At 42.2% G+C, this 27,927-nt stretch overlaps 1 protein-coding gene across 6 annotated transcripts in view; it reads right to left on the bottom strand.

Annotated features, from left to right (window-relative positions):
- The window catches only part of ACOT11 (acyl-CoA thioesterase 11), a 116,755-nt gene that overhangs the window by 64,108 nt on the left and 24,720 nt on the right, over positions 1-27,927 (bottom strand). For 2 of the 6 annotated variants that reach the window (XM_085885738.1, XM_085885740.1), the window contains exons 3-5: positions 5,128-5,318; positions 3,806-3,875; positions 3-63 (exon numbers count right to left, since the gene is read on the bottom strand). In XM_085885738.1, coding sequence (XP_085741864.1) covers positions 3-63; positions 3,806-3,875; positions 5,128-5,318 — 322 coding nt within the window. Of the gene's footprint in view, positions 1-2; positions 64-3,805; positions 3,876-4,997; positions 5,063-5,127; positions 5,319-5,450; positions 5,909-27,927 lie in introns of those variants that run through there. The other 4 variants (XM_085885737.1, XM_085885739.1, XM_085885742.1 and 1 more) reach the window with 4 other exon arrangements.

The raw sequence follows: 27,927 nt of genomic DNA, 5'->3' as shown, positions 1-27,927 counted from the left end.
ACCTCCAAGCTGGTGTTGAAAGCCCTGTTGACCCTTGCCTTTATGAGCACTGCCTGTCCAACCCTGTGAGACACAGACATATAGATACACCTTAACATTTTCAAACTCTGTCATTATTTGGGACTAAAATTTTGGGCAATGTGTTCGTACAGCTGGACAATTGATGGGTCTTTGTGGTTTACTGTACGAGATCATTTGGAAAGCAAAGATCAAATCATCACATGGCTCCACAAATAGATGTGAAACAAACCTCTTGGTACATACACTTAAACATCAGAGGTTAACTGTGCAGTGCTTGTTTTTGGCCATAATTAACAAATCCCAATGATGAATGTTGCCGACTCGTACAGATAATTTCATTTTCGAGTTTTCCTTTGTAATTTGAATTACGTTTCATATTACACAACAAATGCCTTGCACTGGGATCCTAAAATTATTTAAAATGAGCAAATACAACCCGTCGCTTCACTGACGGAGTAAGAAGGAAGGGGGTTGAGAGAGGAGGCAGGGAAAGGAAAGAGAGGAAAGAGAGGAGGCAGGGAAAGGAAAGAGAGGAAAGAGAGGAGGCAGGGAAAGGAAAGAGAGGAAAGAGAGGAGGCAGGGAAAGGAAAGAGAGGAAAGAGAGGAGGCAGGGAAAGGAAAGAGAGGAAAGAGAGGAGGCAGGGAAAGGAAAGAGAGGAAAGAGAGGAGGCAGGGAAAGGAAAGAGAGGAAAGAGAGGAGGCAGGGAAAGGAAAGAGAGGAAGAGAGGAAGGTAGAGAGAGGAAGGTAGAGAGAGGAAGGTAGAGAGAGGAAGGTAGAGAGAGGAAGGTAGAGAGAGGAAGGTAGAGAGAGGAAGGTAGAGAGAGGAAGGTAGAGAGAGGAAGGTAGAGAGAGGAAGGTAGAGAGAGGAAGGTAGAGAGAGGAAGGTAGAGAGAGGAAGGTAGAGAGAGGAAGGTAGAGAGAGGAAGGTAGAGAGAGGAAGGTAGAGAGAGGAAGGTAGAGAGAGGAAGGTAGAGAGAGGAAGGTAGAGAGAGGAAGGTAGAGAGAGAGAGAGAGAGAGATATGAAAAAAAGGAAAAAAAAAAAAAGGAGAGAAAGTTGAGGGGTGGGGGTGGGGTTAGTAAATAGAATGATAAGTTATGCTTGATGACCGAGCATACACACAAAAACAAACTCATGTCAGAACAGCTGTACACACAAAACAACAGAGTTTATAAAGTAATCCACTAGCACATCTGCAAAAGCTTTGATGTCCCAGCTCGAGAAAAATTGTGTGAACATGAACCAAAAGTAATCACTGAAAACATGGAAGTACCAACAGCTCACGTACAAGGACCGAATGATCCCATTGAGCTTGAACATCAAAAACAAAGCGTTGCGACAAGATATCATGCTGAGGTACAAAATAAAAAAGAAGACATTGCTTAATGAGGTGGTAATAGCAGTGATTTTGGACTAAACGATGCAAAAATCAAGAAAATGACCAAACACCAAAATCGAGAATGAAGTGAGAAAATCCTGGAAGCTGAAGAGTGAAGAATGCCAAAGTTGTACCAGTGATAGCTGCAACTACAGTAATGATGTCAAAGAACCTCAGGAGATATTAAATATCGGGGCAACACCCCTGGGCGCTCACCTGGTAGTGGTTGGATAAGATGAGGCAACCACTGGAAGGCAATGCCTGGTGTTGGCTTAATGGTTAGAGTGGTAGGCTTGGGATCCGAGGATCCTGAGTTCAAATCCCCATTTGCTGTTGAAGTAATACCAGGTGGGGTTGACTTGACCTGTCATCCTTCTGAGGTCGGCAAAATGAGTGCCAGCTTGCTGGTATCCTGTGTCGGAGTGGTGACCTGTCCAGGATTGTGTAAAATAGCCAAGGAGACTGCTGAGGCAGCACCAATGCTCTGCACAGAGTATGGTCCCAATGGATGGATGGGATGGGTGGGTTGACTGCCTTTCATCCTTCTGAGGTCAGCAAAATGAGTGCCAGCTTGGCAACCTGTCCAGGATTGCAACCAATAGCGAAGGAGACTACTTAGGCAGCACCAGCGCTCTGCAGAGTATGGTCCCAATGGATGGATGGACTGGTCGGCATGGAGGACCCATAAAATATATAATAGAGAAAGTAAATACCTAAGGATTTATTTTTTAATGCCATGAACAAACCTTGGTACATCACGGGTGATAAAGGTTGTGGTCAAGTTTCATTGAAATTGTGTGTGTGGTTTCAGAAAAGAAAGCAATTACACATTTTGGGGGGCAACCCACCCCCCTCCCCCATAGAAGCCCTTATACACCAATTTATTTTAATGTCGTGAACAAATTTTGGTACATCATGAGTGGTGAAGATGGTGGTCAAGTTTCATTGGAATTGTATGTGTAATTTTGAAGAAGAAAGCAAATACATATTTTGGGAGGAAACACCCCTGAAAGCAGATTTTTCTAATGTCATGAACAAACTTTGATACGTCATGGGTGATGAAGGTTGTCGTGAAGTTTCATCAGAATTGTGTGTATCGTTTGAGAAGAAAGCAAATACCTCTTTGGGGAGGCAACCTACTCCCCCTACCCCCAACCGTAAACTCCCTCTATGGACACAGGTTTTTTTTAATGTCATCACGAGTGATGAAGGTTGTGGTCAAATTTCATTGAAATCGTATGTGTAATTTCTGAGAGGAAGTTGCAAGTATCTGTGGACGGATGGACGGACGGAGCACCATCCCATAAGCTCCAGGAACTACTTTACAGGTGAGCTAAAACCATCTCCGAGAATATTATTACAAACACACTTCATTTGCACGAGTCAAAACTAAGATCCAGGCTTTCGGTGACATCTTGGATGCTGCTGTCCTGTCTGTGTCTGTTTGTGGTGAGGATGTTGAGGTCGTGGAGAGATTCACTTACCTTGGCAGTGATATTCATGTCTCCGCAGGTTGTGAGCCGGAGGTCAATAGACGTCTGGGTCAGGCCAGGGGAGTCATGGATTCACTGGATCATGGGGTGTGGTGCTGCCGGTACCTGTGCGGGAGGACGAAAGTCCGAGTCTTCAGGTCCTTGGTACTTCGTCTTGCTCTATGGGTGCGAGACTTGGACTTTGACCAAGGATCTGAGACGGAGACTTAATTCCTTTGGTACCAGGTCTCTTCGGAGAATCCTTGGCTATCGCTGGTCGGATTTTGTGTCCAACGAGCAGTTGGTGAGAGAGACTCGGATGAGATTTGTTACCTGCATAGTCCGTGAGCGTCAGCTGCGGCTGTATGGACATGTGGCTCGTTTTCCTGACGCTGATCCTGCTCACCAGATTCTCTCAGCGAGGGAGTCTCATGAGTGGAGGAGGCCAGTGGGCCGACCACGTGCCTCATGGTTGCAGCAGGTTGACAATCATCTCAAGGAGATGGGATGGGCCTGGCATCTGCCTGGGGGATGGCCAGACGGAGGCCCCTGGAGTACCGGCGGAAAGTGGACGCAGCGACGCGCTGTTCTGGCACATGCTCCCATACCTGACCTGACCTGACACTTCATTTGGAAGCCGCCCAGGGCTCAGCGACTATCCTAAAGAGAGTCCTCGGCACAAAACTTTGAGAACAGAAAACATCACAGCTTGGTCCATGAATCGTGACCCCCTTACTGAAATGAAGGTGGATGCTTTGAGCCTGCCCTGGGAGGACTCCATTCCACATACTGAAACCTGCATATGTAGATACTAATCAATGACACACACACACCGCGCATGCACGCACGCACGCAACCAACAACACAAAAACTGGCATTTATTATTTTCCAGTCGACGGGTTTGGATCGGGGAAGGAGAAGAGTGGAGGCTCACCTAATAGTTTGCTCAAAATGGATGTCATCCATCGAAGCTGTGACACACAACATTCCAGCATGCTTCTCTGCTGCAAGTCACACACATATCCAACAGCGGAATAAATGAATCGGTGTTCTCAAGCAAATGCATGATGGCACACACAGCCTTCCAAAACCACAATACACTGTTCCTGCCTCAACAAACCTTTTCTTAAATTTGCATTCTAGACTGACATGTGGTGCATTTTTGTCCAAAACAGGTTTTGCACATCTCACATTGACATCCCAGGATTGTTTCACAAGAGAGATTGAAGAAAAAACCAAAATACAACAAGGTTAAGATTTTCCAAAGCCGCCATCACGCACACAATAGCTTCTCCGGTTTTATCAGGCACAAAGGTCAAAGGCCGTACTTTCCGAACCTCTTTGGAAACATTTTTGCTGTCATGGTCTCTCTAACTTGTGGCCACACGAGTCGAATCCGAATATTTTTCAATACAAGATCCAAGCTCATGGAAGAGATGGCAGAGAGTAAAAGGCAACGTACTAATGGTGGGCCACAGTTGGATACAAGCAAGGGAATCGACAAACAAGAAAAGTAAAAACGGAGGGAATGAAACTAACCTGAATGTAATAGCGTTAGGTGAGGTAAGGTTAATGGGGCGATAAGATCATGGGCAGGGATGGGGAATGAGATGGGAATGAGATGAGATGGTGATGCACCACCTGATTGAAGCATTGGATGGAAGAGTGCAAATTTTTTTTTTTCTTCCAAAATGAAACGAAATTTCGTTTGAGGGGCATCTGTTTATTTACATACAATTATGTTGAAATTGGTTGCTCAAAATGGATGCTAGCTCCACCCTTAAGCTGTGACTGCAACCCCCATCTACTTCCACCACCACCCAAAAGAAGAATCCGAATAAAAGTTAAAATTCAACAACAAACACGCTAAACGAAACGTTTCAGCTTTGAAAAGTGAAAGACAAAACGATAGATTGAACCTCGTGCAATTAACAACTTTCAAACAATTAAAACCCTTCTCGGTGAGGGTAAATTGCCCCCAATTACAAGCAGCTGTAAATTGCTAAAATACCTTTTGATTGTTGACACCACCCTTATGTTCCTCATTGCCATCTCTTCACCTTACCTTGCTGAAGCATGTTACCTTTCGTTTAACCAGAAATTACTCAATTGGGGTAAATATCCACCTGAGCATCTGCTGCTCTAAATGCTCAGCTTGCACTTGTAGCTCAAAAATGCTGAGTTGAGCTTGTACAACACTTAAGGGTTGTAGTCTTTGGAGCAGTCTGGTTTTCAAGGTCTAACTGAACAATGCACCTGCCAGGCAGCCAGTAATGTCCATCCACTTGAGAAGTTGTCCTGGGCCGAGCTCTCCACGGTGATTGGCATGACAGGGCAGGACCAGCTGACTCATTTCCACTGGCTCACCGTCCAAGGGTCCTTCCCCGGACACAGTCAGGGAAGCAGGTAAGGTCTCCAAATTCGTCATCGAGCAAGGATCCACACACCTGCAGGTGGTTACAGAGAGCCCACGTCACCAATGAGCGCACACAACTCTCCATACACTTACAAGATTCATAGTAACTGGTAATACACATAAAAGCACACGTTTGTCTGTGAAGCACAAACTCCACACTCACCTGCCTGTTTGCAATACTCGCAGTGCCTGAATAGCACCCCGCACGGGCGAGCACCCATCCATCACTCCATCGGTGTCATCTCACAAAAGGTTAAAACTTGTGCTCCCTTTTATTAATCAGATTTAAGATTTCCTTTTGTTGTTTGCAAACAGATACGAATATTAAATGTTGTAATGCTTAGGCAAATTCGTTTTGCCTTTCCGTCCGAACTGCCACCTGCCGACTCCGAGCGCAGGTTCCGGGAGGCCCTTCTAAGGGCGCTAGTCCACGTTTGGAGCCGGAGAAATATGCTCGAGATAGAGTGAAGTCGCAGGTTTACAATTTAATCTGAGCACATGGAAATATACCATCAGCAATAGACAAGAGTAAGAGTGACAAAAATGAAGAGCAAAGGGTTGCGATACGCACTTCAGCAGTGTCAAATCTGGACAAAAACAGCAGGTTCAAAAAATAAATAAATAAAAATTTCAGTTTCAAGCAAAAAAGCAACAACTTCCACATCCCATGACCACTCAACGTATCATCAAATTACATCTACAGGCGATCAGAAATCGTTCGTTAAACCACAATGTCCCAAAACGAAGAATCCACAACCATAAAAACAAATCAGAACCACTGAAATAACTCCCAAGGTCACACCGCACATCAAAACCATCACCAGCTAATGATCTGGTACAGGATGTACTGTGGGATTTTATTTACTCCCACACATTGTTGGTGCCTGTCGGAAAAGGCCCCAGAAGCCCATCAACCCCTCTAATTTCATTGTGGGTCAATCATCTGCATCACCCCCCCATCCTGTAAATTTAACACCTTGTCTTTGCTTTTTCACCCAGGGAGCCACTCTTGGTTTTTGGAGCCAACCCAATAATGCAAACATCTTGAAACAAGGAAATTTGATGCAGCAGGAGGCTATTCGGCCCATCATGCCTGCACTACACCAACACCATATCACAGGACCTTCAGAAAGTATTCACACCCTCCACTTTTTCCACATTTTGTTGTTGCAGCCTGAATTTAAAGTGGATTAAATGCAATTTTTTTTTAATCACCGATCTACAGGAAATACCCCATAATGACGAGGTGGAAACGTATTTTTAGAAATTTTTACAAATTCATGAAAAATTAAAAGCTGAACCGTCTTACGCCAATAAAGTATTCAACCCCTTTACTATGATACACCAAATTGAGCTCAGGTGCATCCAATTTCCTTTGATCATCCTTGGGATGTCTCTACAACTTGGAGTCCACCTGTGGCCAATTCAATTTATTGGCCATGATTTAGAAAGAAACACACCTTTCTACATATGGTCCTACAGTTGATGGTGCATGCTAGAGCAGAAACTCCACCATGAAGTCCAATGAACTATCTGTAGAACGAGATATAATTATGAGGCGGCATAGATCTGAGGAAGAGTATAAAACTATTTCTAGAGTGTTGAAAGTTCCCAAAAGCACAGTGAGCTCAATCATGAGGAAATGGAAAGAATATTGAATGGCCAAGACTCTTCCGAGAGCTGGCCGTCTGACCAAACTGAGCAACCAGGCAAGAAAGACCTTGGTCAGGGAGATGAACAAGAACCCAATGACCACTCTGGCAGAACTAGAGTTCCTTGGCCGAGATGGGAGAACCTTCCGGAAGGACACAACTCTCCGCAGCACTTCACAAATCGAGGCTTTATGGGAGGGTGGCCAGCCAGACACCACTCCTGGGAAAAAGGCACATGACAACATTCCTGGAGTTTGTAAAAAGGCACGTGAAATACGCCGAGTACGAGGGAAGATTCTGTGGTCTGATGAGATTAAAATTGAACACTTTGGCCTGAATGCAAAGCGTTAAGTCTGGTGGAAACCAAGCAAAGCTCATCACCCATCTTACACCATCCCTACAATGAAGCATGGCGGTGGCATCATCATGCTGTGGGGATGCTTTTTAATGGCAGGGACTGAAAGACTTGGAAGGATAGAGGGAACAATGAATGGAGCCAAATACAGGCCAATCCTTCAGAACCTGCTTCAGAGTGCAAAATAAAACTCAGACTTGTGGCGAAGATTTACGTTCCAACAAGACAATGACCCCTGGAAGCATACAGCCAAAGCAACACTGGAATGGCTTCAGAAGAAGAACGTGAAAGTCCTTGAGTGGCCCAGCCATAGCCCATACTTGAATCCCATTGAGAAACTGTGGAAAGACTTGAAGATTGCTGTTCAACGACACTCCCCACCCATCTTGACAGAGCTTGAGAAAATCTGGATGGAATAATTGGAGAAAATCCCCAAATCCAGATGTGCAAAGCCAATACAGACATACTCAAGAAGACTCGAAGTTGTAATCCTGCCAAAGATGCTTCAACAGAGTATTTGACTCAAGGGGTTGAATACTCGACACAAGACGACATTTTAGATTTTCATTTTCAATTTGTAAAAACATTTTTTCACTTTGTCATTATGGGGTATTTTATGTAGATCGGTGACAATCTTTTTTTGTATTTAATCCATTTAAAATTCAGGCTGACAACAAAATGTGACAAAGTCGAGGGGTGTGGATACTTTCTGAAGGCACTGTAAATTAATACGTTAAGCTGACTACTTAATTTCATTGAAAGGGATGGTTGTTGGGGAGGGGAGGGGGGGGAAGAGAAGTCAGGATCTTAATACTCCCTCATCCCCACCACTTACAAATACCTATTTAAAAAAAACAACTTTAAAGCAATCCACTGACTCTTGCCACTCCCCTTGCAGGGACATCATTCCATGCATTAATCAATGAAAAACTCCCACCTAAATAGTCTTGTTCTCCTCTTAAACTATGACCCCCTTGTCAGGGTCCATCGTGCTGAAAAATTCTGATGCACCGATTTTTTCCCCATACCATTCATCACCTTAAACGGCTGTAGTGTCTCTTACGATCTACTATACACCTCGATCAGATGCCCTCGTAACCACTTTCTTTCCGATGTTAAAAGTCCTATCTCAGTGGATGCATATCTGGTCAAATTTCACGCAATTGCCACCTTATTCTATTCTGCTTCGACTATTTCCGATAAAGTGTGCATCATACAGCGACGTGATACATTTGAGACACAAGATGGCACCACTTGAACGAGTGAATACAAGACGAGCAGATTTCACTTACAATCCACTTAGAAGCCATTTTAAAAGTTTTTTTTTTTTTTTTTTTAATTCTCATCACAGGACTAAACATATACAAGCCTGGCGTTGTCTTTGCAGTTAGGGTGGCTGGCTTGGGATCCTGGGGTCCCGAGTTGGAGCCCCGTCAGCCGCTGAATTAACACCAGGTGGGGTTGACCTAGCCTGTCATGCTTCTGAGGTCGGCAAAATGAGCACCAGTGTACTGGTAATAGATCAGCACCAGTGTACTGAATCAGCGGAAAAGGTACATCCCTAATAAATGATGCAACCAGCAGCCACAAAGCTGCACACATGAGTGTGCATTTGTGTACATACACATATTAGACTAATTCCCAACGCTCTATGTATATTGTCTCATGCCCCCCCCCCCACCCCACACCCTGCATCTCCTCTGGTCTTTCAAGAGTGCTTTCAAGAGTGCTCAAACAGATACCACAGCCACCAGACGAAACCAGCAAGCCAGGTTCAAACATGTATTATAAAATGTGTGTGTATGTATACACATGCACACAGCCCTAAGTTTAGGCAGGAAGAGAGGTTGCTTGGAGGCCCAAATATGAAGGGACCAAGACTCAAGATGGTAAAGGCATAAGCCCCTCCCACCAGTTGGGACTTGAACCAATGCCAGATTGGAGGGGTGGGGCACAAATAGTCATCTGTGATGTCAGTAGGACAGGCTATAAAGGCATGGGCTAACAGGAAAAGGGATGAGAAATCCTGACGCTCTACGCTATATGTGTACATTTAGTCCTGCCCTGGAGTGAGCCGAGGAGCAAAGCCCCTACATTATCCTGCAAGTGTAACACCCAATCCCATTGGGCAGTGTCCCTCCCCTCCTTGCAGCCTTACGGAATTCACACATGGAGCTAGACATTCTCCTACCATGCAACTTACGGGTTAGGCCTAGAAACTTGGCTCTCCTGTGGTGACAGAGATCTTCTATCATGTGACTGAAGGCCCAAAGCAAAATAACTTAAGATTCCCATTCATCGTTTGGTTTGTTCAATGGGGAATGTATTCGATGGTGGGTAATTATAATCTCTTGCAAATTTCCGACCGTTGAGGACGAGTGACCGAGGTTTGTGGGATCAAGGACCGCGCCGAAGAAAACGGCTTCAATTGGAGTGAGAACAGAGCCATGCCCAAGGCAGATGGCTGCACATGCGGCAGCCGGAATCATGCAGATCATTTGGGAAGTGGCCTCGCCTTGCGGCGTTTGGGTTTTGCCAACCCCATCATGCTGAGGCCAAAAACCCGAGCTTTGGCGACTCCCTTTTTGCCAAGTTCCGCCTACATGGGTCCATGTTTCATGGGATCAAGAACCGTGCTGAATAAAACAGCTTCAATGGAAACAACTGAGCCAGAAGCAGCAGCATTGATGGGGTAGGGGGGCTGTGCGCAAAGTTCAATTGCCCGTGAAATAAACATTGCAGAAAATGCACCATTTTGCCTGCACGTGTCATGTGGTGCATCAGTTCGAGGTCTGCGCAAACTTAGTAAATTTATTTTAAAACGTCCGTTTTTTTTTTTGTTTTTTTTTTATAAATCCGATTTGCTTTGACTCCCTGGAGAGCACCTCACAAAACAGACACAGATCTGGCAGATGCTATGGATAGGCAGTTCCTTGGGAGGACAGGGCACAAGGTCTTGCAGTGAATGCATTAAATCATGTAGCTCAATGAAGCTGGTTAATTTTGGCACATTCCTACATTTTTCTGCTCACTCAATAAAATTCTCCAAACAGTAGAAAAAGATAAGTTTAATGCTTTTGAAATTTAACCTTTTCTTGTGCATGTATGGAAGGAACATAGCCTTTCTTGCTTAAAGTAATTGCTATATCGGCTTAGTTACAAGACCTGTTATTTCTTTAAATTATCAGATTTCACAACAGATTTCAACACTTATTTAGTATGCACAATATCTGATCCTAAAAACCGAAATAATATTATGATATACTTTAATTTGTAGTCCGTGAGAGTGGATCGTGGAAAATCGTATCATATAATGCAGCAAAAATCGTTCCAAGCTCCGAATTGGAAAACTTTAGTGTTTACAAAAGCGATGTAAACAGCGATTCGAGCAATGATGAACAGGCATTCGATAAGAGTGAGGAAAGTGAAAGAACACCAGCGTTTAGAAATCGTTGCGGCCTGTTCCAAGTCAAGGGATGGTTGAGCAGGCCAAAAAAAAAAAAAACATGGTGGCTTCAGACCCCAGTGAGGTTACCGAGGAGACGCCTCAAGACCCCAAAGAGCGAGGTGGCCGAAGATCGCCTGATGGATACAATTAAATAAGGCCATTAATATCATCTTCAAAAGGGGTGTTTTAATTAACCCAAACAACCAATTTTCAGTCATGCACTTCCTTGGAGTTTTCTTAAGATGCATGCAAAGGTTCAAGCTGCTAGATTTTACGGAGGAAAAAAAACCACGCACGCACGCACGCACACCTTTTGTCTTTCTCCCAGTTGTCATGATACATTTGTTGGTAATTCATCTTGTATTTTTCATACATTCGTTGGGACTGTGTTTGTTGACATTTTGGTTTTGTGCGTGACATCTCCTATTTGAACCTGTTTATGGAAGTTTTTGGCAAGGTGAGCGAGATACCTTTTATGGCTTGCTGTGTTCATGCCCATGTACAAATTGTATTCAGTAGTCTGTTGAACTTTTCACATACTCTGCTAATCTTGCAGTCACTCTGTGCGCTTGATCGAGTTTGTCTGACCAAACTGACATTATTTGGCAGCCACCACCCATTTCCTTCCTTAGTAGGTACATTCTCAGGATGCATTGATTTGTATACAACATTTTGTGGATTGTGAAGAGTTTCCTTGTTTTGAGATCTAGTTTTTCAATTTCCACTTGTGGCCATTTTACTATTCCACAGCTTTATTGGAACACTGGTACTGCTAGTTGGTTTACAGCTTTGCTTTTGTTCCTTGGTGAGAAGTGTGTTTTCAGGATCAGCCTTGTTCTACGCAGGTATTCTTTGGCACATTTTTTATGAGATTTGGTGGTCCTCTTCTACTCCAAGGTATTTGTAAGATGCTCCATTGTCTAGCTCCTGCATTGTTGTATTTAGGTCGATTTTTATGTTGGTCCACCTTGCATGAATATGCATTCGTCACACTTATCTGGGCCAAATTCCATTTGGATTTTGTCAAAGTACCGTTTCACCAATTTTTCATCATTCGGTACCAAGTTTTAAATTATCCATGTAAAGTATGTCACCTTTCTTGTTTCTTTAGACGTTCCTTTATTGGTTGTTAGGGTGTATCCATGTCCTTGCTCATTAATAAGGTTACTTAGTGGATCCCGAGCTAAGCCAAACAGGAGGGGGGAAAGGCCGTCTCCTTGAAAAATCCCGCATCAAAGATTTGTGAGATGACGTTTCAGTCAAATGTTAAGGAATGTACATACACTGACTATATAAAGTCTATACAATCTTTCAAATTTTCACCTTTTGTTACCTAATAGCCTGGAATTAAATCAGACTTTTTTTCCACATTGTAACCCACAACTGCCAAGTGAAAAACAAATTCTACAACTTTCAGAAAATTAATAAAAAACAGAACGGGGAGGGGCCAGTGACCCCCTTTTCCAGGGGGGGGATACGGCCATGAGGAGCGTAACTTAAGGTTATGAGGAGCACAGAAAATAAATTCAAAAATTATACTTCTCTTCATCTGGTGATTCTTCGACAAAATAGTGTTCAATTTGACCTTTCATCAGTTAAAATGCTTCCTTTCTCCACTGTCAATTCTTCTGCACTCCATCCAATTTCCAACGCATTTAAATGAATCTGACCTACAATTTTTTTAAATCTCATTTTGCAATAATTGTTCATCTTCCATTATTAATTGTTCTAATTTTTCCAACTTCAGTGCAAATTTATCCCACCTCCTTAAATGTACCTTCTCCTAACTCCTTCCCTGTTATACCCTCGCCTTACCACTCTCATCTCCTTCCCCCCCTCCCCACCCCCATCCAAGCATCTCTCCACTGTCCTCTGCCTTACTAACAGTTTTCAAACGTCTCACACATTCAGCACACTGCTCAATATCTCCATCATGGTGATGTGGCACAGATCATAATATGGCACATCATCAGCACAGATCATGGTGAAACTTCACAGGTACGACTGCCTGTCCATGGCAAACAAAAAGTTCCATTGCTTCGACATAGGTCAAATTATTTGGCAGCCATTTTGAATTTATCCTAAAACCTCCAAAAATCTTCTTCCCCAGAATGGTTGGACAGATCAAGGGGAAACTTCACACATATTCCCCAAGCCGTGGGTGCACAAGTTTGTGAATGAATAATTGATGTCACATGGATTGGCAGCCATATTGGATTGAAGAAAAACTTAAATTTTGTTTCCTCTGGAACTGCTTCATCAAAGTGAAACTTCAGAATGATGATTTAGTAGGCATGTGGAATGTACGTTTTAAAATTTCGACCTGATCAGCTGCATGGTCTGGCAGCCAGAATTATTTAATTGTTTTAATCTGAGAACTTTTTTTTTTTTTGAATACGGCCCACTGGGCTGCGCCTCGGTGAGTTTGAGGGTAGAGTAGTATCAAGTCAAGTCATAAACAATGGACCCAGGAAAAAGGGTTGCTTGCATATGTAAAATTAGATGAAACGGGGCCTGTTACCAGGTCCATAACTTGTCTATCACACGTCATAGAGACATGAGGGGCCTCGTTAGACTCGGGTGACTCCCGGTTTATCTTCTGCACCCATGGTATCAACATTTATTATTTTGTGTTCAGGTAATTTAAACACCAATTCAAATGATACTGACAGTGGCCCCAGGAAAAAGGGTCAGCTGCATACGTAATAAATAGATGGAACAGTTCCTGTTACTTGGTCCATAACTTGTCAATCCCATGCATCGAAGCAGGGTTGTATCAAAGCCGGATGTCTTGGTACCCGGTCATCACTGCCAGCATTTATAAAGTAGCAGTTCTACTTTAATGTTTTTCTTAATCAGCCGGCAATTTTCAGTTTTATTCCTGTTTAAATTAATTTTCTCAGTAACCGTTACTCCCGTTTACACAAAATTTTCACGGTCGTTTTTTTTATAGAATTTTAAAAGTGACAACTATGATGTCATACATCATGAGGTAAGGACGCAATCTTTGGAAAAAAAAAAAAAAAAAAAAAAAAAAAAGAGGAAAACTTTGGACCTCTATCTCCGAAACTGCACCATGAGAAAATATTGAAACTTGGCACATGTCCAGTACTCCCCATGGGGAAAATGTGCGATTTTTTTTTTGTGACGTCAGTGAAAATTCGACACGTGGAATGCCGCATCCGAATTTTTTTTTTTTTTAATTTCTTGAGCATCACCCATGCAACAACATATATATATATATATATATATATATATATATATATATATATATATATATATATATATATATATATATATATATATATATATATATAAAAAAACTTTATAGGTCATGTGGTTCAGCAGCCATATTGTTTAAAAAAATTTTTTTTTTTAATCTTCTCCAAAATGGCCAAACAGATCGAGATGAAACTTCACAGGTACGATTGCCTGTCCATGGCAAACAAAAAGTTACATTGCTTTGACATAGGTCACATGTTTTGGCAGCCATATAGGATTGAAGAAAAATAAATGTTTTCTCAAACCATTTATCCTATTGCAGCGAAACTTTGCAAGCATCTGATGCCATTGCTGCAAATAGGGTAAAAATGATGTCACAAGTCACGTGGTTTGGCGGCCATCTTGGATAGAAAAACACACCTTATCCGATTAACATGAAACTTCACAAGCGTGATCCCATTCCCAAGTAGAGGCAGACTATACATTTATGATGCAATAGCTCATGTGGTTTCCCAGCCACATTGGATTGAAAATATTAAAAAAAAAAAAAATCTGAAACAGCTGAGCAGATTGAGGCGATACTTTCACCAAGCCATGGTTGTACCAGTTTGTTTATGAATAATTGATCGGTCACATGTTTTGGTGGCCATATGTGAATTGCCCTGAAACCTTAAAAATATTCTCCAGAATGGCTTGACAGATTGAGGTGAGACTTTGCACACCTTCCCAAAGGTGAGGGGATACGAGCATGTTCGCAAATAATTAATGTCACATGGTTTGGCAGCCATATTGGATTGAACAAAAATATGAAATAATGTTTTCTCTGGAACCACTTATTCTCTCAAAGCAAAACTTCACAAATATCATCCAGCACCATTTCTGCATATCGGGTGAAAATGATGACATCACAAGTCACGTCGTTTGATGGCCATCTGGGATAGAAAAATGCACCTTATCCAATTAACATGAAACTTCAAAAAAGTGTGATTCCCTGACAAATTAGAGGCAGAATTTAAACTTATGATTTGGAAGTCATGGTCATGTCATGTGCTTTGGAAGCCATATTGCATTGAAAATTAAAAACTTTTAAAAAAAAGCACTTCCTCAGAGTGGTTTACCAGATCAAGGCAAAACGTTACACATGTGACCACCTATCCATTCCAAACAAAAAGCTCCACACCTTTTTTGATGAAGATGACATGATTTGGCAGCCATTTTAGATTGAAAGAAGATATTAATGTTTCCTCAGGAACTGCTTCATCAATCAAAATGAAACTTCAGAATTGTGATCGAATGAAGAAGGGGAACTTTCCTTTTAAACTTCAACCCGATTGGCCACATGGTTTGGCAGCCATGGTGGATTGAAGAAAAATATTAAATAATGTTTTCTTTGGAACGACTTCATCAATCAACATCAACCGTCACAATCATGATCTAGTAGAGATGTGGAATGTACATTTTAAATTTCAATCTGATTAACTACATGGTCTGGCAGCAAGAATTATTGAATTGTTTGAATCTGAAAACTTTTTTTTGAATAAGGCTCACTTGGCTCTGCCTGGATGGGTTTGAGGGTAGAGTAGTATCAATTCAATCGATACCGATGATGGCCCCAGGAAAAAGGGTCACCTGCATATGTAATAAACAGATGGAACGCAGCCTGTTACCAGGTCCATAACATGTCAATCCCACATCGTGGAGACACATGTGGGGCTTCGTTGGACTAGGGCGAGTCCCGGTTTACCCGCTGCACCCATGGTGCCAAACATTTATTATTTCGTGGCCAGGTCATTTAAACACCAATTCAACCGAAACAAACTATGTATTCAGGGAAAATGGCTAACTGCATAATAAATAGATTGAACACCTTGTTTTACTTGGTTTGTAACTCGTCAATCCCATGTTGTGTCAACACCGGATGTATTGGTACCTGGTCATCACTGCCAGCAGTTATAAAGTGGCAGTTCAAGTTTGCTTTTAAATTAAATTTTCTCTGCAACCAATTGACAAAATTTTCAACATTTGAGCGACTATCAATGACGATTGAGGTCATAAGTCACATCGTGTGGCATCCATGTTGGAAAAAAAAAAACAAGGGGGGGGGGAAGGATATTGAACCTCTTCTTCTCCAAATACACTACATGGAAAAAAAAAAATTCAACTTGGCACATATCAAGTACTCCCCATGGGGAATAAGTCTTGATTCCAATTATATCATCAGTGAAGTGGTATGCCAGCCATAATTTGACATGTGAAAACCTTATCCGATAAATACGAAAATTGAGGGTGATCTTGGGATAAATTGGTTGAGATAATTAAATACATGATGTCATCAGACATGTGGTTAGGCATCCATATTGGATTGAAAAGAACCTTTTAAATTTTTCTCCTCCATAACAGCTTCCCAGATCGATGCGAAACCTCATGCACATGATCTAACCTTGAGGAATACAAGGTGTAAATTTAAACCTCATTAGGTCACATGGTCTGGCAGCAATAGTTTTTTGAAGCATAAACCTTAAACTTTTATCTTCTCCAGAACAGCTTATAGATTAATGAGAAACTTCACTCATGATCGAGTCTTTGGGAATATAATTTGATAAAACAACATAGGTCACATGGTCTGGTGGCCATTTTTAGGTCATCTCTGCCGAGATGACCTAATAAAGCCGGACCAAATGTCCGTCCGCCCGTCAACAATTTTTCTTTCCGATCTTGATGAAACTTAGTATGTGGGTCGAGGTAGAGGTCGATGAGTGTTGCACAACAATATAACTTTTGTCCGGGTTCAAGGTCAGGGTCAAGGTCACGAGGTCATGTAAGTTATAAAAAATATAAAAAAAAAAATCACCATTTTAAAAACTTATCTAGTCTGCCATTCTACAAGATATTCGGCAACTGTTTATCGATTATGATAGTAAAAAATATTATCTTGTATCTAACTGGACAGATTTTTGAATTTCCGTCCCGTTTGGCCGCCACGTAACCTGGAAGATGGTCAAAAACACCTCCCGGTACAAAAAATATTTTACTTCCCATCTTGATGAAATTTGGTATGTCGGTAGAGGTCGACGAGTGATACCCAATGACATTTTTTCCCGGATTTGAGGTCAGAGTCAAGGTCACGAGGTCACGAAAGTCGCCATTTTCAAAACCTATCTCGTCTGTCATTTTAGGAGATATCTGGCAATGGTTCATCGATTATGATAGTAAAAAAACAGAGATGACCCTCACCCCCACACAGGGTAATTTTTATAACCATTTTGTGTGTGGAATTTTTTAAAGAATTTTTAAAATCCCAATTTTGAATTCAGTTTTACAAAAAAGGGCATCGTGGGTCACGTCTGATAAAAGCAGGGTGGCTTGGGACCCCACTACAATTATAAAGTGGCACATCTAGTTTTTATATTAATAATGTGCACAATTTTGGTAAAATTATAAACTTTATAACCGCTGCATAATGTTACTTCATTTGAATGTGTGATGCAACGGTGCTGGATATGTTTTGTTTCACAGCTGTATGCCCCCTAAACTGATGCAACTTCCTGCAATCTTTCCTTATTGTCAAACAAAAATGCACTTTGGTGCTGCCCTGGTTCAGTGGCCTCAGTTCCACAAGTTATCTGATGAGACCCCAATCTGTCATCCTGGCAAGTTAATGGAAGGGTCGAAAGATGAGAAACATTACAGAAGTGTTTGGAGAAAGGGATAGGGATGCGGGAGGTATATGAAGAGGAGGAAATGATTGGTTGGGAAATTCGTGAGAATGACAGGTAATGCTGGACTCATGTTGGAGAGCATGACAAAAATATTTTCCAGCCAGCAGGGAAGGACTATTGTACAGTTTGGAAAACAAATAAAATCCTTATTAAATGGAGTACTACAGCTACAAAATAAGAATTTGCATTATCGATAAAAGTGGAAGATGACGGGCAGTAAATTCACTCTGCAGGTTTGATCACCTTCAATCGCTCCACTCGTGTATAGCTTAGAATGAGGCATACCTACTTGACACACAAATATCGTGATTATTAAATGTCAAAACAAAAACAAAAAAATGAAAGATAATTCTGAAGACTATTAAAGCATTTTTCTTCTTGCACATGACACAAATAATACTTCCAATATGGAAAAGCATAAGAGCGCAACATATCTGAATGAATAACATTGACATATTAAAACCGCAAAGCTTCATCTCCAATCCATTGGTAGGTAATTTTAAAGCTTTTTCATCTTTCTGGTAATAATCCAAAACCTACAAATTCAGCAATTAAAATATATTTTGCATTCATCCACCTAAATATTCCCTCCCCAATCGTAAAAAAACATGAACTCACAAATATCGCACTCCCTCGTTCCTATTCATGCGCTCGGTTTGGTGCACGAGTGGAGTGCAAGAATAAAATTGGATAATTCCTCGAGCAAATGTTTTTCTGTCCACTATAAAAAAATTCCATAAAAAGCTGCTCTTATGATTGTTTGTTCAAATTGTTTGTAGGTTTTATGACTACTCAAAACTACAAGGTTCTATTTACACCCAATTGTTTTCCTTTACAATTTCTACTCTTCTTTTTTTCTAAGCCTCCCTGACAGCACAGGGGAATAGTGGGGTAACTTAGCTAAATATAGCATAACAATTGTGCATTTTGTGAGGAAAGCACCAAATTTGGCACACTCGTAGCCTATCATATGAACAGATTTGGATATTGGGCCATCTCAAATTCAGCCGCTGATGGTTGTGGTAGCCATTTTCCACTGCCATCAAATATTTTGAGATGGCTCAATATCCAAATCTGTTCATAATATGATAGGCTACTAGTGTGCCAACTTTGGTGCTTTCCTCACAAAATGCACAATTATTATGCTAAGTTGCCCCACTAGAAGGCTTATTGCTGTTGTAGGGTTTATTTCAACAATTAGCGGCCCCAATTTTAATGGTAACAGTTTCTTTGATCCCGATGATTACTAAACAACCATTTAATTTTCTTCTTCTTCCTGCACTCCAAATTTCCAAGCTGCATCTCGGAGCTGGCAGGGACTTTCAGAATTAAATTTTGCATCAATAATCCGAATAGAAAGCATACGGGGATGACAATACGACCTTGACTTAATTTTAAGGTAATGCAAAACATTATAGAGGTGTTTGGAGTGCCAAATTTTAAGGTAATGCCCAATTTAAGGTCATGACCTAATTTATAGCAATATTAACATTTTTCACCATAACTCAACTGAAAACTTTGTCTGATTGGAAGGAAATTGTCATCGTTACCCGAGAGCAAGAGACATTTACGCTTAATTTGCATTATATATACCTCTGGGTTAAACGACAAGGTCTTACACCTCAGAGTATTAAACCATCTTCTTTTTATTTGTATACCTTGTCAAGGCTCGTATGAGAGCTAACACAACACACAGTAAGGGGGGCATGAGACAAGAGGGGCGCGAGTGGGAAGGACAAGACAGTGAGGAATAGACACATTCGGAGATCTGTGGAAGTGAGAGCGGTGGGGTGGGGAACACGGGGTATACAAGATGGACATCACAGGGACTTTCAGGAAGGATAGCAGGGAATTTGAAGGAGGTGAGTTTGGGGTGGATTAACGGGGGTGGAAAAGATCGAGGATTTGGATGGGGGATAAGAGGTGGTGGTGAGCAGCTGTTTTGAAGGCCTGGAGGGAAGAATGGGATTGAATAGAGTGAGGGAGTTTATTCCAAAGGTGGGGGGGGGGGAGAGGAATGAAAGTGTGAAGGTGATCAGCAATTCGTGGTTTTGGTAGTTTTACCAGAAGGGGTTTGTTGGTGGACCTTGAGCGCCCTGCGGAAATATGGTGGGGACAAATCGCAGACACAGCAGGGTTGGGGGGGGAGAGACCGGAGAGGAGACGGTAGAAAGATGAGACAGAGAGAGAGAGAGAGCGAGAAAGAGGTGTTGAGACAGAGAGAGAGAGAGAGAGAGAGAGAGAGAGACAGACAGAGAGAGTGAGAGAGAGAGAGAGAGAGAGAGAGAGAGAGAGAGACAAAGAGAGAGAGAGACAGAGAGAGAGACAGAGAGACAGACAGGTGTTGAGACAGAGAGAGAGAGAGAGAGAGAGAGAGAGAGAGGTGTTGAGAGAGGTGTTGAGACAGAGAGAGAGAGAGAGAGAGAGAGAGAGAGAGAGAGAGAGAGAGAGAGAGAGAGAGAGAGAGAGAGACAGAGAGAGAGAGACAGAGACAGAGAGAGAGAGAGAGAGAGAGAGAGAGAGAGAGAGAGAGAGAGAGGTGTTGAGACAGAGAGAGAGAGAGAGAGAGAGAGAGAGAGAGAGAGAGAGGTGTTGAGACAGACAGAGAGAGAGAGAGAGAGAGAGAGAGAGAGAGAGAGAGAGAGAGAGAGAGAGAGAGAGAGAGAGAGAGAGAGAGAGAGAGAGAGAGAGAGAGAGAGAGAGAGAGAGAGAGAGAGAGAGAGAGGTGTTGAGACAGAGAGAGAGAGAGAGAGAGAGAGAGAGAGAGAGAGAGAGAGAGAGAGAGAGAGAGAGAGAGGTGTTGAGACAGAGAGAGAGAGAGAGAGAGAGAGAGAGAGACAGAGAGAGAGAGAGAGAGAGAGAGAGAGAGAGAGAGAGAGAGAGAGAGAGAGAGAGAGAGAGAGAGAGAGAGAGAGAGAGAGAGAGAGAGAGAGAGAGAGAGAGAGAGAGAGAGAGAGAGAGAGAGAGAGAGAGAGAGAGAGAGAGAGAGAGAGAGAGAGAGAGAGAGAGAGGTGTTGAGACAGACAGACACAGACAGACACAGACACAGACACAGACACAGACACAGACACAGACACAGACACAGACACAGACACAGACACAGACAGACAGAGAGACAGAGAGACAGAGAGACAGAGAGACAGAGAGACAGAGAGACAGAGAGACAGAGAGACAGAGAGACAGAGAGACACAGAGACAGAGAGACACAGAGACACAGAGACACAGAGACACAGAGACACAGAGACAGAGAGAGAGACAGAGACAGAGACAGAGAGAGAGACACAGAGACAGAGACAGAGAGAGAGACACAGAGACAGAGACAGAGAGAGAGACACAGAGACAGAGAGAGAGACACAGAGACACAGAGAGAGACACAGAAACAGAGATCAAAGACTCAGCCTCATCACAGAAGATGACAATGATCCAAAATGCCTCGGTTTACACAGCATGAAACCAAGAAAGGTGGGAAGCAGAAGCACCACCCCAGAGCGGAAAGCAGTACTCCATCAGGCTGCAGACAAAAGCTTCATATGTGGTCAGGAGCCCAGGTGGGCTGAGGAAGGTCTTTGCACGATGGAGGATTCCCAGTCAGCGACTGACTTTGGAGGCCAGGTTGGAAATTTAGGTTTTTCTTCCTATGTCTGAGGACTTAACAATGAAATTTTGCCTCAGTGATGGTAATAAAATGCATGCAAGCCTAACAATTTTTGACAACCTAATTTTAAGGTCATGTCCCAATTATGGACGTTTTAACATTTTTCACCAAAGTTTGACTAAGCTTTGTCCAATCAGAAGGAAATTGCCATCTCAATAGCATAGCGCAAGCCACACTTAAACTTCATTCACATCATACCCCTACAGGTTAAATAAAGGTCAAGGTCAAGTGTTGGCCTCTGGGGGAATTTTTTTTTTTTTAATCATAAAATTATATTAAAAAAAAAAGGCAGAACATCGAAGACCGCTTGGCCTTCCTTGATGTTCTTGCATCATAATGGTGTACCTACCTCACTGAAGTTGTGCACCCGATAGTTTAGTGTCCTTGACCTACTTTTTGGGATTGAAACCTTCATTAACAAAAACACTTTTGATCACAACTTAAATAATCATCCAATTTTCATGACGAGTTTTATGGATAGATCATAGATGGAGGCACATTTTCTTTATTTAAACTATCCATAAATGTTGAAGGTCAAGGTCATGGTAGTCTGAAGAAGGGGGAAAAAAAACCATGGTTAAGGGTGTCATGGGCAATTACAAAGATGTTTTTTTTTCTCCACAAGTGAAAATCTGTTCATTAAATGAACAAATTGCTTTTGAATGTATTAAAAAGGGGGGGGGGGGGAACCCAAAAGAAGATGAAATAAGCACAACTTGCAAGGAAGATAGTTTTCAATCAATCCTGGTTCACCCTTCAACAATAAGAGACCATTAGAGCAATGCACAAGTGTCAGCTAAACAATTAAAAATACCAACACAGCTCATGTAATGCTGCTCAAATTAATGCTTTTAAAATGCCATGCTTCAGGATACCACCACTCCACTATTCAATGACAAATAAATTGATAGACATTGGACAAAAGGTCCCATGCACAACGGGACACCCCAAACCCAGGTCCCATGCACCGTGGGATACCCCAACCACCTCTGTTCCCCGCATCACATTTGTCAAGCTTCTCGTTGACACTTTCCTGTAGTTGCCGTCTAACCTTCACGTTACCCAGAAGTGAAACATTCAGCTTCTTTTGGGGCTTTTCAGCCGTTTTGGCCATTCTGAGATGCAGATGCAGCTTGAAATGCGCTTTGATTAGATCGGTTAAAGATTCAGCTCTCATAGCCAGCATGCTGCACAATTCCTCTAGGTCACAATTCCTGGGATGAGAGTCAAGTAAGATGCCAGTATTTGGAGCGTTTCCTTTGCCACGAGCAGAACCACTTGCCAAGTACTTGTAGAATGTGTTGGTAATGGCAATGTTGAAATAAGCCAACTGATTTGTATGAAATGCGAGAGCAGAGACTGAAACATGCATTCTATTTTTTGGTTTTGGACACCACCCAAACAAAGGCAGGTTGAACATGTATGCCTGACATGAGTGATTTTTCTTTCAATGTCCTTGAGAACAATGAGATTACATTTACCATGGAAAAAAAAAAAAAAACACAAAAAAACAATACAAAACAAATAATAATAATAATAATAATAATAATTAATCAAAATACGAAAAGCTCGAAGGTCATTCTCATGATAATCATTACTTTTCACAATTTACAAATCAAATGTCTCATTGTTTACAGTTTGTGCATCATCTTCACTGTGTGAGCCTGTGCCGATCAAATGTTAACATATTCTGGTCACGTGCTTCTTACTTGCACCTGCTGCACATGCAGGAGAGTGAAATGCGAGTTGCAACCTACCCTGGCGCAGATTTTGATGGAGCTTTCACACTCGCAACAAGGGACTACAGTGGTTTGAAAAGATGAAACACCCAAAAAAATTATATATACATTTTAAGATCAATCCACTGCAATGATCTGTTGTGAGTATTTTTGGAGCTCTTTTCTCTGAAGTCATCATCTGGTTATACCCTGTTGCTCTTATTCAATCTGCATACAATCTCCACTGAGCTATGGAGGTTACAGAATAGGATTTTAGCACTTGCTATGCATAAATACTTATTTTAGCATCTTGCCAAAAAGGAATTGTCGACATTAATTTCACCAAATAGCAAAAAAAAGAAAAGACACCACATTCATCTTGCAAAAAAAAATTTTCATTCACCATACTGTACTTTAATTATGAGCAAATATTAATCAGGCTACTTTCGATTAGGCTTATTATTCATTGCTAATACCATACAAACCGTTTAATCAACTCACTGGTTTCCTGTACAGCAATGTACAGACTTTGAAATTATGTTAACCTTTAAAAGCCATACTTGTCCTAAATTGGTTACCATCTATATTTCTGACCTTATTACACCTTACACTCCTGCAAAGCAACTAAGCTTCAGCACCTGGAATTTCCTGGTTGTTCCCTGCATCAAGATGAGGATTTTTGGTGTTTGAGCATTCTTCAGTTGTGCTCAGACTGTGGAAAACTCTGCCTTAAAAAAATAAAATAAAATAAAAATGATAAAATCCACATTGCATACATCAGTTCATAAATATCTTAAAGTTTCTTTTCTCAATTTCTACTCTTGTTGGTATCATTTTTAATTTTCACACTTCTTTGTAACGCGCTTTGCAATTTTATTTGAAAATCAAAACTGCTCTATAACAAATAGATGTATTGCTTCTTCATCACGATGGAAAGTGTCAGTTTCATATGGTTTTAATTGAAAGATTTAAACCAAGTAGATACAAAGTGAGATTCCTATTAATTCGAATCAAAGTACAGAAGGGTACAACCCATAATCATTCTCGATGAGCTCCTGTAATGAGGGCAGGGAATAGTCAACCAGTGTGAAGACTTGCATCAAATGTAAACCAGAGCAGGTGAGGTAGGCAGATAAATCTATACAGGTCATTAATGAGCCAGCTGGGTTTTACAGACAAGCCAATAGAAGCACTCTTTTGGAGAGAGTTTGCAATTTTTTTTTTTTTTAAAGCACAAGTTCTCTCAAAACCAACTTCCTCAACCTTAAAATCCAAATCCTTAACTGCCTTTGTGCATTTTCAAATTCAACATCTCAACCCACAACCAATGTGATGGCAATCAAGTGACCCTAAGTCCCCACACCCTTGGTCATGAACTGGAGGTCAAATCTGAAAAAACCCAAATAAATAAATAAATAAATAATACTTTAAAAAAAAATAAAAAAAATTCATGCTGATTGTATATAGAAAGTTTCATTTATGAAAATATTTTAAAATGTCCAGTGATTGCATTTTTTGGTATTTGAGCTTTTGACCTCACCATGACCCATGGGGGCAGGGCAAAAAAATGACTGCTCTCAACTTCTTGCTATGTGGTTATCATAGCTACAAAAACTTTGATGAATTCCAGCACAACTGTTTTGGAGGAGCTGGCATAACAGAGACAGACAGATTGACAGACAATTAAAATATCTCCCATTTTTTTTTTTCAAAGAGTGTGGGGATAATAAATATAAAAACAGACATGTTGGAGACCATCTTAGCAATGAAAAGCAGAGCAGATGGTTGATGTAGTTTTTTCCCAATGTAGAGATGAAAAACTGTTTGTTATTTGTATTCGTCGTCGAGGCTCCTGGAAGAGCTAGAATTAGGATAGTTAATGTATCGGGATGCAACAGGACAAAAGGACCAGTTGAGTGGGGAAACACCAACAGCAGAGTTTAAGGCCAAGATAGAGGCAGTCTTGGACAAATAATTTGTATGGGAAGGAATGGGAGGGGGGGGCAGGAGAGGATGCATTGGGTCAACAAGATAGATACAGAAGGAAACTCAGAAAATAAAACTGGACATTTGGAAGGAGGGATTGGGGTTTGGTTATCAAAGGTACAAAAGATCATGGCTTTGGATTGGGGACGACCTGAGACGGTAGTGAACAGCGAGATTGAAGAGAACGTGGAAGTTGGTTCCACAAGCAGGAAAATGAGGATCAAATGCGTGGAGGAGAGCTGTGATTCTGGCTGATAAGGCCCAGGACTTTTAAAGGCTGAACTTCCTCAAGAAGATTGTTAACACAGCAGAGAGGAGGGTTTGCCAGGTGGTCCTTTCAGAGATAGTGAGAGTATAAACCTTTAATTTCCAGTCTCCCAATGTTAAGCTCAGATCTCATCTTAATATTTTGCAACCACTCACAATCTTCTGCTTTCTGCATCATTTAATATTCTTGAGTTGAATCCTAATGAATATGGTTCCAAAGAATTGTTCCAATTGTCAGAAGCAAAGTAATGGTGTCCACATTTTCAGATTTACCGCAAGGATTGTTGGGAATGAAGTGCACACAATGGTCAACAACTCATGCGATATGGAAACAGGACCTTTTCGTTCAACTTGGCTTCAATGTAAATGTGGGCTGCACGAGAATCCAAATCAGCTCAAAACCAATGTTTTAATCCTGGGGTGGGTGCTACATGGAAACCAGGCACATTTTTGCAATCCTCATCCACCTTCAAACCCCATAGTCTTTGAAATTGATGAGCAGGATAAAAGGAAATACAAGGAACAAATTCAATGGAGGCCACCATTTGGCTCATCACAGGTTGGAAGCCAGACTCAGTGCCATAATGGTTGGAATGTCTACTCTGAATTTGGGCAACAAAACTGTGGGCAAGAGATATGAGATCTGTGGCAGCGAGAGGGATGGGGCGGGGAACATGAATACAAGACGGACATTACAGGGACTTTCAGGAAGGAAAGCAGGGAATTTGAAGGTGGGTTTGGGGTGGATTAACAGGGTAGAAAAGATCGAGGTTTTGGATGGGGGAGGATAAAAAGTGGTGGTGAACAGCTGTTTTGAAGGCCTGGAGGGAAGAATGGGATTGAAGAGAGTGAGGGAGTTTATTTCAAAGGTGGGAAAAGAGGAATGAAAGAGTGAAGGTGAGCAGTGATTCATAAATTTTGGTAGTTTTACCAGAAGGGGGTTGTTGGCGGACCTTGAGCACCCAGCGGAAATGTGGTGGGGACAAATCGCAGAGAGAGCAAGGGGGGGGGTGGAGACTGTAGAAGAGAGAAAGACCGCCAATCTGCCTGCAGTGAGAGTGAGAGGCCCAAAGACTCAGCCTCATCGCAGGAGATGCCAATGATCCAAAATGCCTTGGTTTCTGCAGCGTGAAGCCGAGAAAGGTGGGAGGCAGGAGCACTAGCCCAGAGGGGAGAGCAGTACTCCATCAGGCTGTGAACGAAAGCTATGCAAGTTGTCAGTAGCTCAGGTGGGCCGAGGAAGGACTTTGCACGACGGAGTATTCCCAGTCGGCAACTGGCTTCAGAAGCCAGGTTGGAAATGTGGCTTTCCCAGGAAAAATCATGGCAGATCGTGAGACCCAGAAGCTTGAAAGAAAGGACGACTTCTTCCAGAGGATTGTTGAGAAAGTGGATTGGGGGGGGGGGGGTTTCTAAACGGTCCTTTCGAAGAGTCAGTGAGAGTGTGAGATTTGTCCGGATTGAAAGACATGTTCCACGTGTTGGACCAGTTTGTGATTTTATCCAGATCTGCAGTGAGCGAAGAAGCTGCTGCTTGCCAGTCTGAGGGATGACCAATGGTACGGCAGAGGGTGGAGTCATCAGCAAAGAGATAAAGATGATTTTCCAGAGAATCAGAGAGATCATTGATGAAAACCAGAAAAAGAACAGGGCTCAGAACGCGACCTTGAGGTACTCCAGCTTGGACAGGAAGAGGGGATGAAAGAACTCCATTTAGGGCCACACATTGACTGCGACAGGAGAGGAAGTCTGCGAGCCATGAGTGGAGATGGCCTTGGATACCATAGGAAGAGAGTTTGGTGAGTAGGGCACGGTGCCAGACCGTGACAAAAGCACGTGATATGTCCAGGGATACGGCTCAGATTTCCTGTCTGGCATTGAGGACCTCCATCCATTGATGGGAGAGCAGAAGCAACATATCCAGGGTAGAGTGACCTGGTCCGAAACCAAATTGATGATTGGAAATCAGGCCACTGGAGGAGGAAGGATTCCATAACCTTGCTGATGATCGGGAGAAGGCTGATTGGTCTGTAGTTGCAGGGGTCTGTTTTTGCACCTTTTTATGCAGGGCAGTAATGTTTGCGGATTTCCAAGCAGATGGCAGATGACCTTGAGCAAATGAGAGGGTGAATAGAACAGAGAGAGGGTGAGCAAGAGCAGAAGAGCAGGTTTTTAGGACATGTGGGCTGATGCAGTCTGGACCGGTTGCAGAATCTGAGTCGAGGTTTGACAGCAAGCTCTCCACCTTGTCAGGAGAAAAGGACACAGAGTCCAGGGACAGTTGGATGCAAAGCGATGGTTTTTGGACACAAGATTTAGCTGCAAACACCGAGTTTAGGCATTCAGCCTTTTCATGTGCGGTATCAGCAGTGCAGCCATTTGAGGTAAGGGAGGGATAGAGGGGGAACATACACCAGCAATAGATTTAATTAGACGCCACCAGGATTTGGAGGAGGGAGAGGTTTGAAAGATGTTGTTTTCTGGCTCTCCTGAGGTTAGATACGCACTTGTTCCAAGCTTTATGGAAGGAATTGAGATTACCTTCAGTTGGGTTTGCTTTCGATGAGGCAAAGGCAAGTTGTTTCAGGACAACTGCCTCGCCACAAGCTTCAGTGAAC

This window comes from Eptatretus burgeri, chromosome 6 (assembly GCF_056783735.1).
Source record: "Eptatretus burgeri isolate ZD-2024b chromosome 6, Ebu_testis_v1, whole genome shotgun sequence".
Classification (NCBI taxonomy): Eukaryota; Metazoa; Chordata; class Myxini; order Myxiniformes; family Myxinidae; genus Eptatretus; species Eptatretus burgeri.
This window is presented reverse-complemented; position numbering and strand designations above follow the sequence as displayed.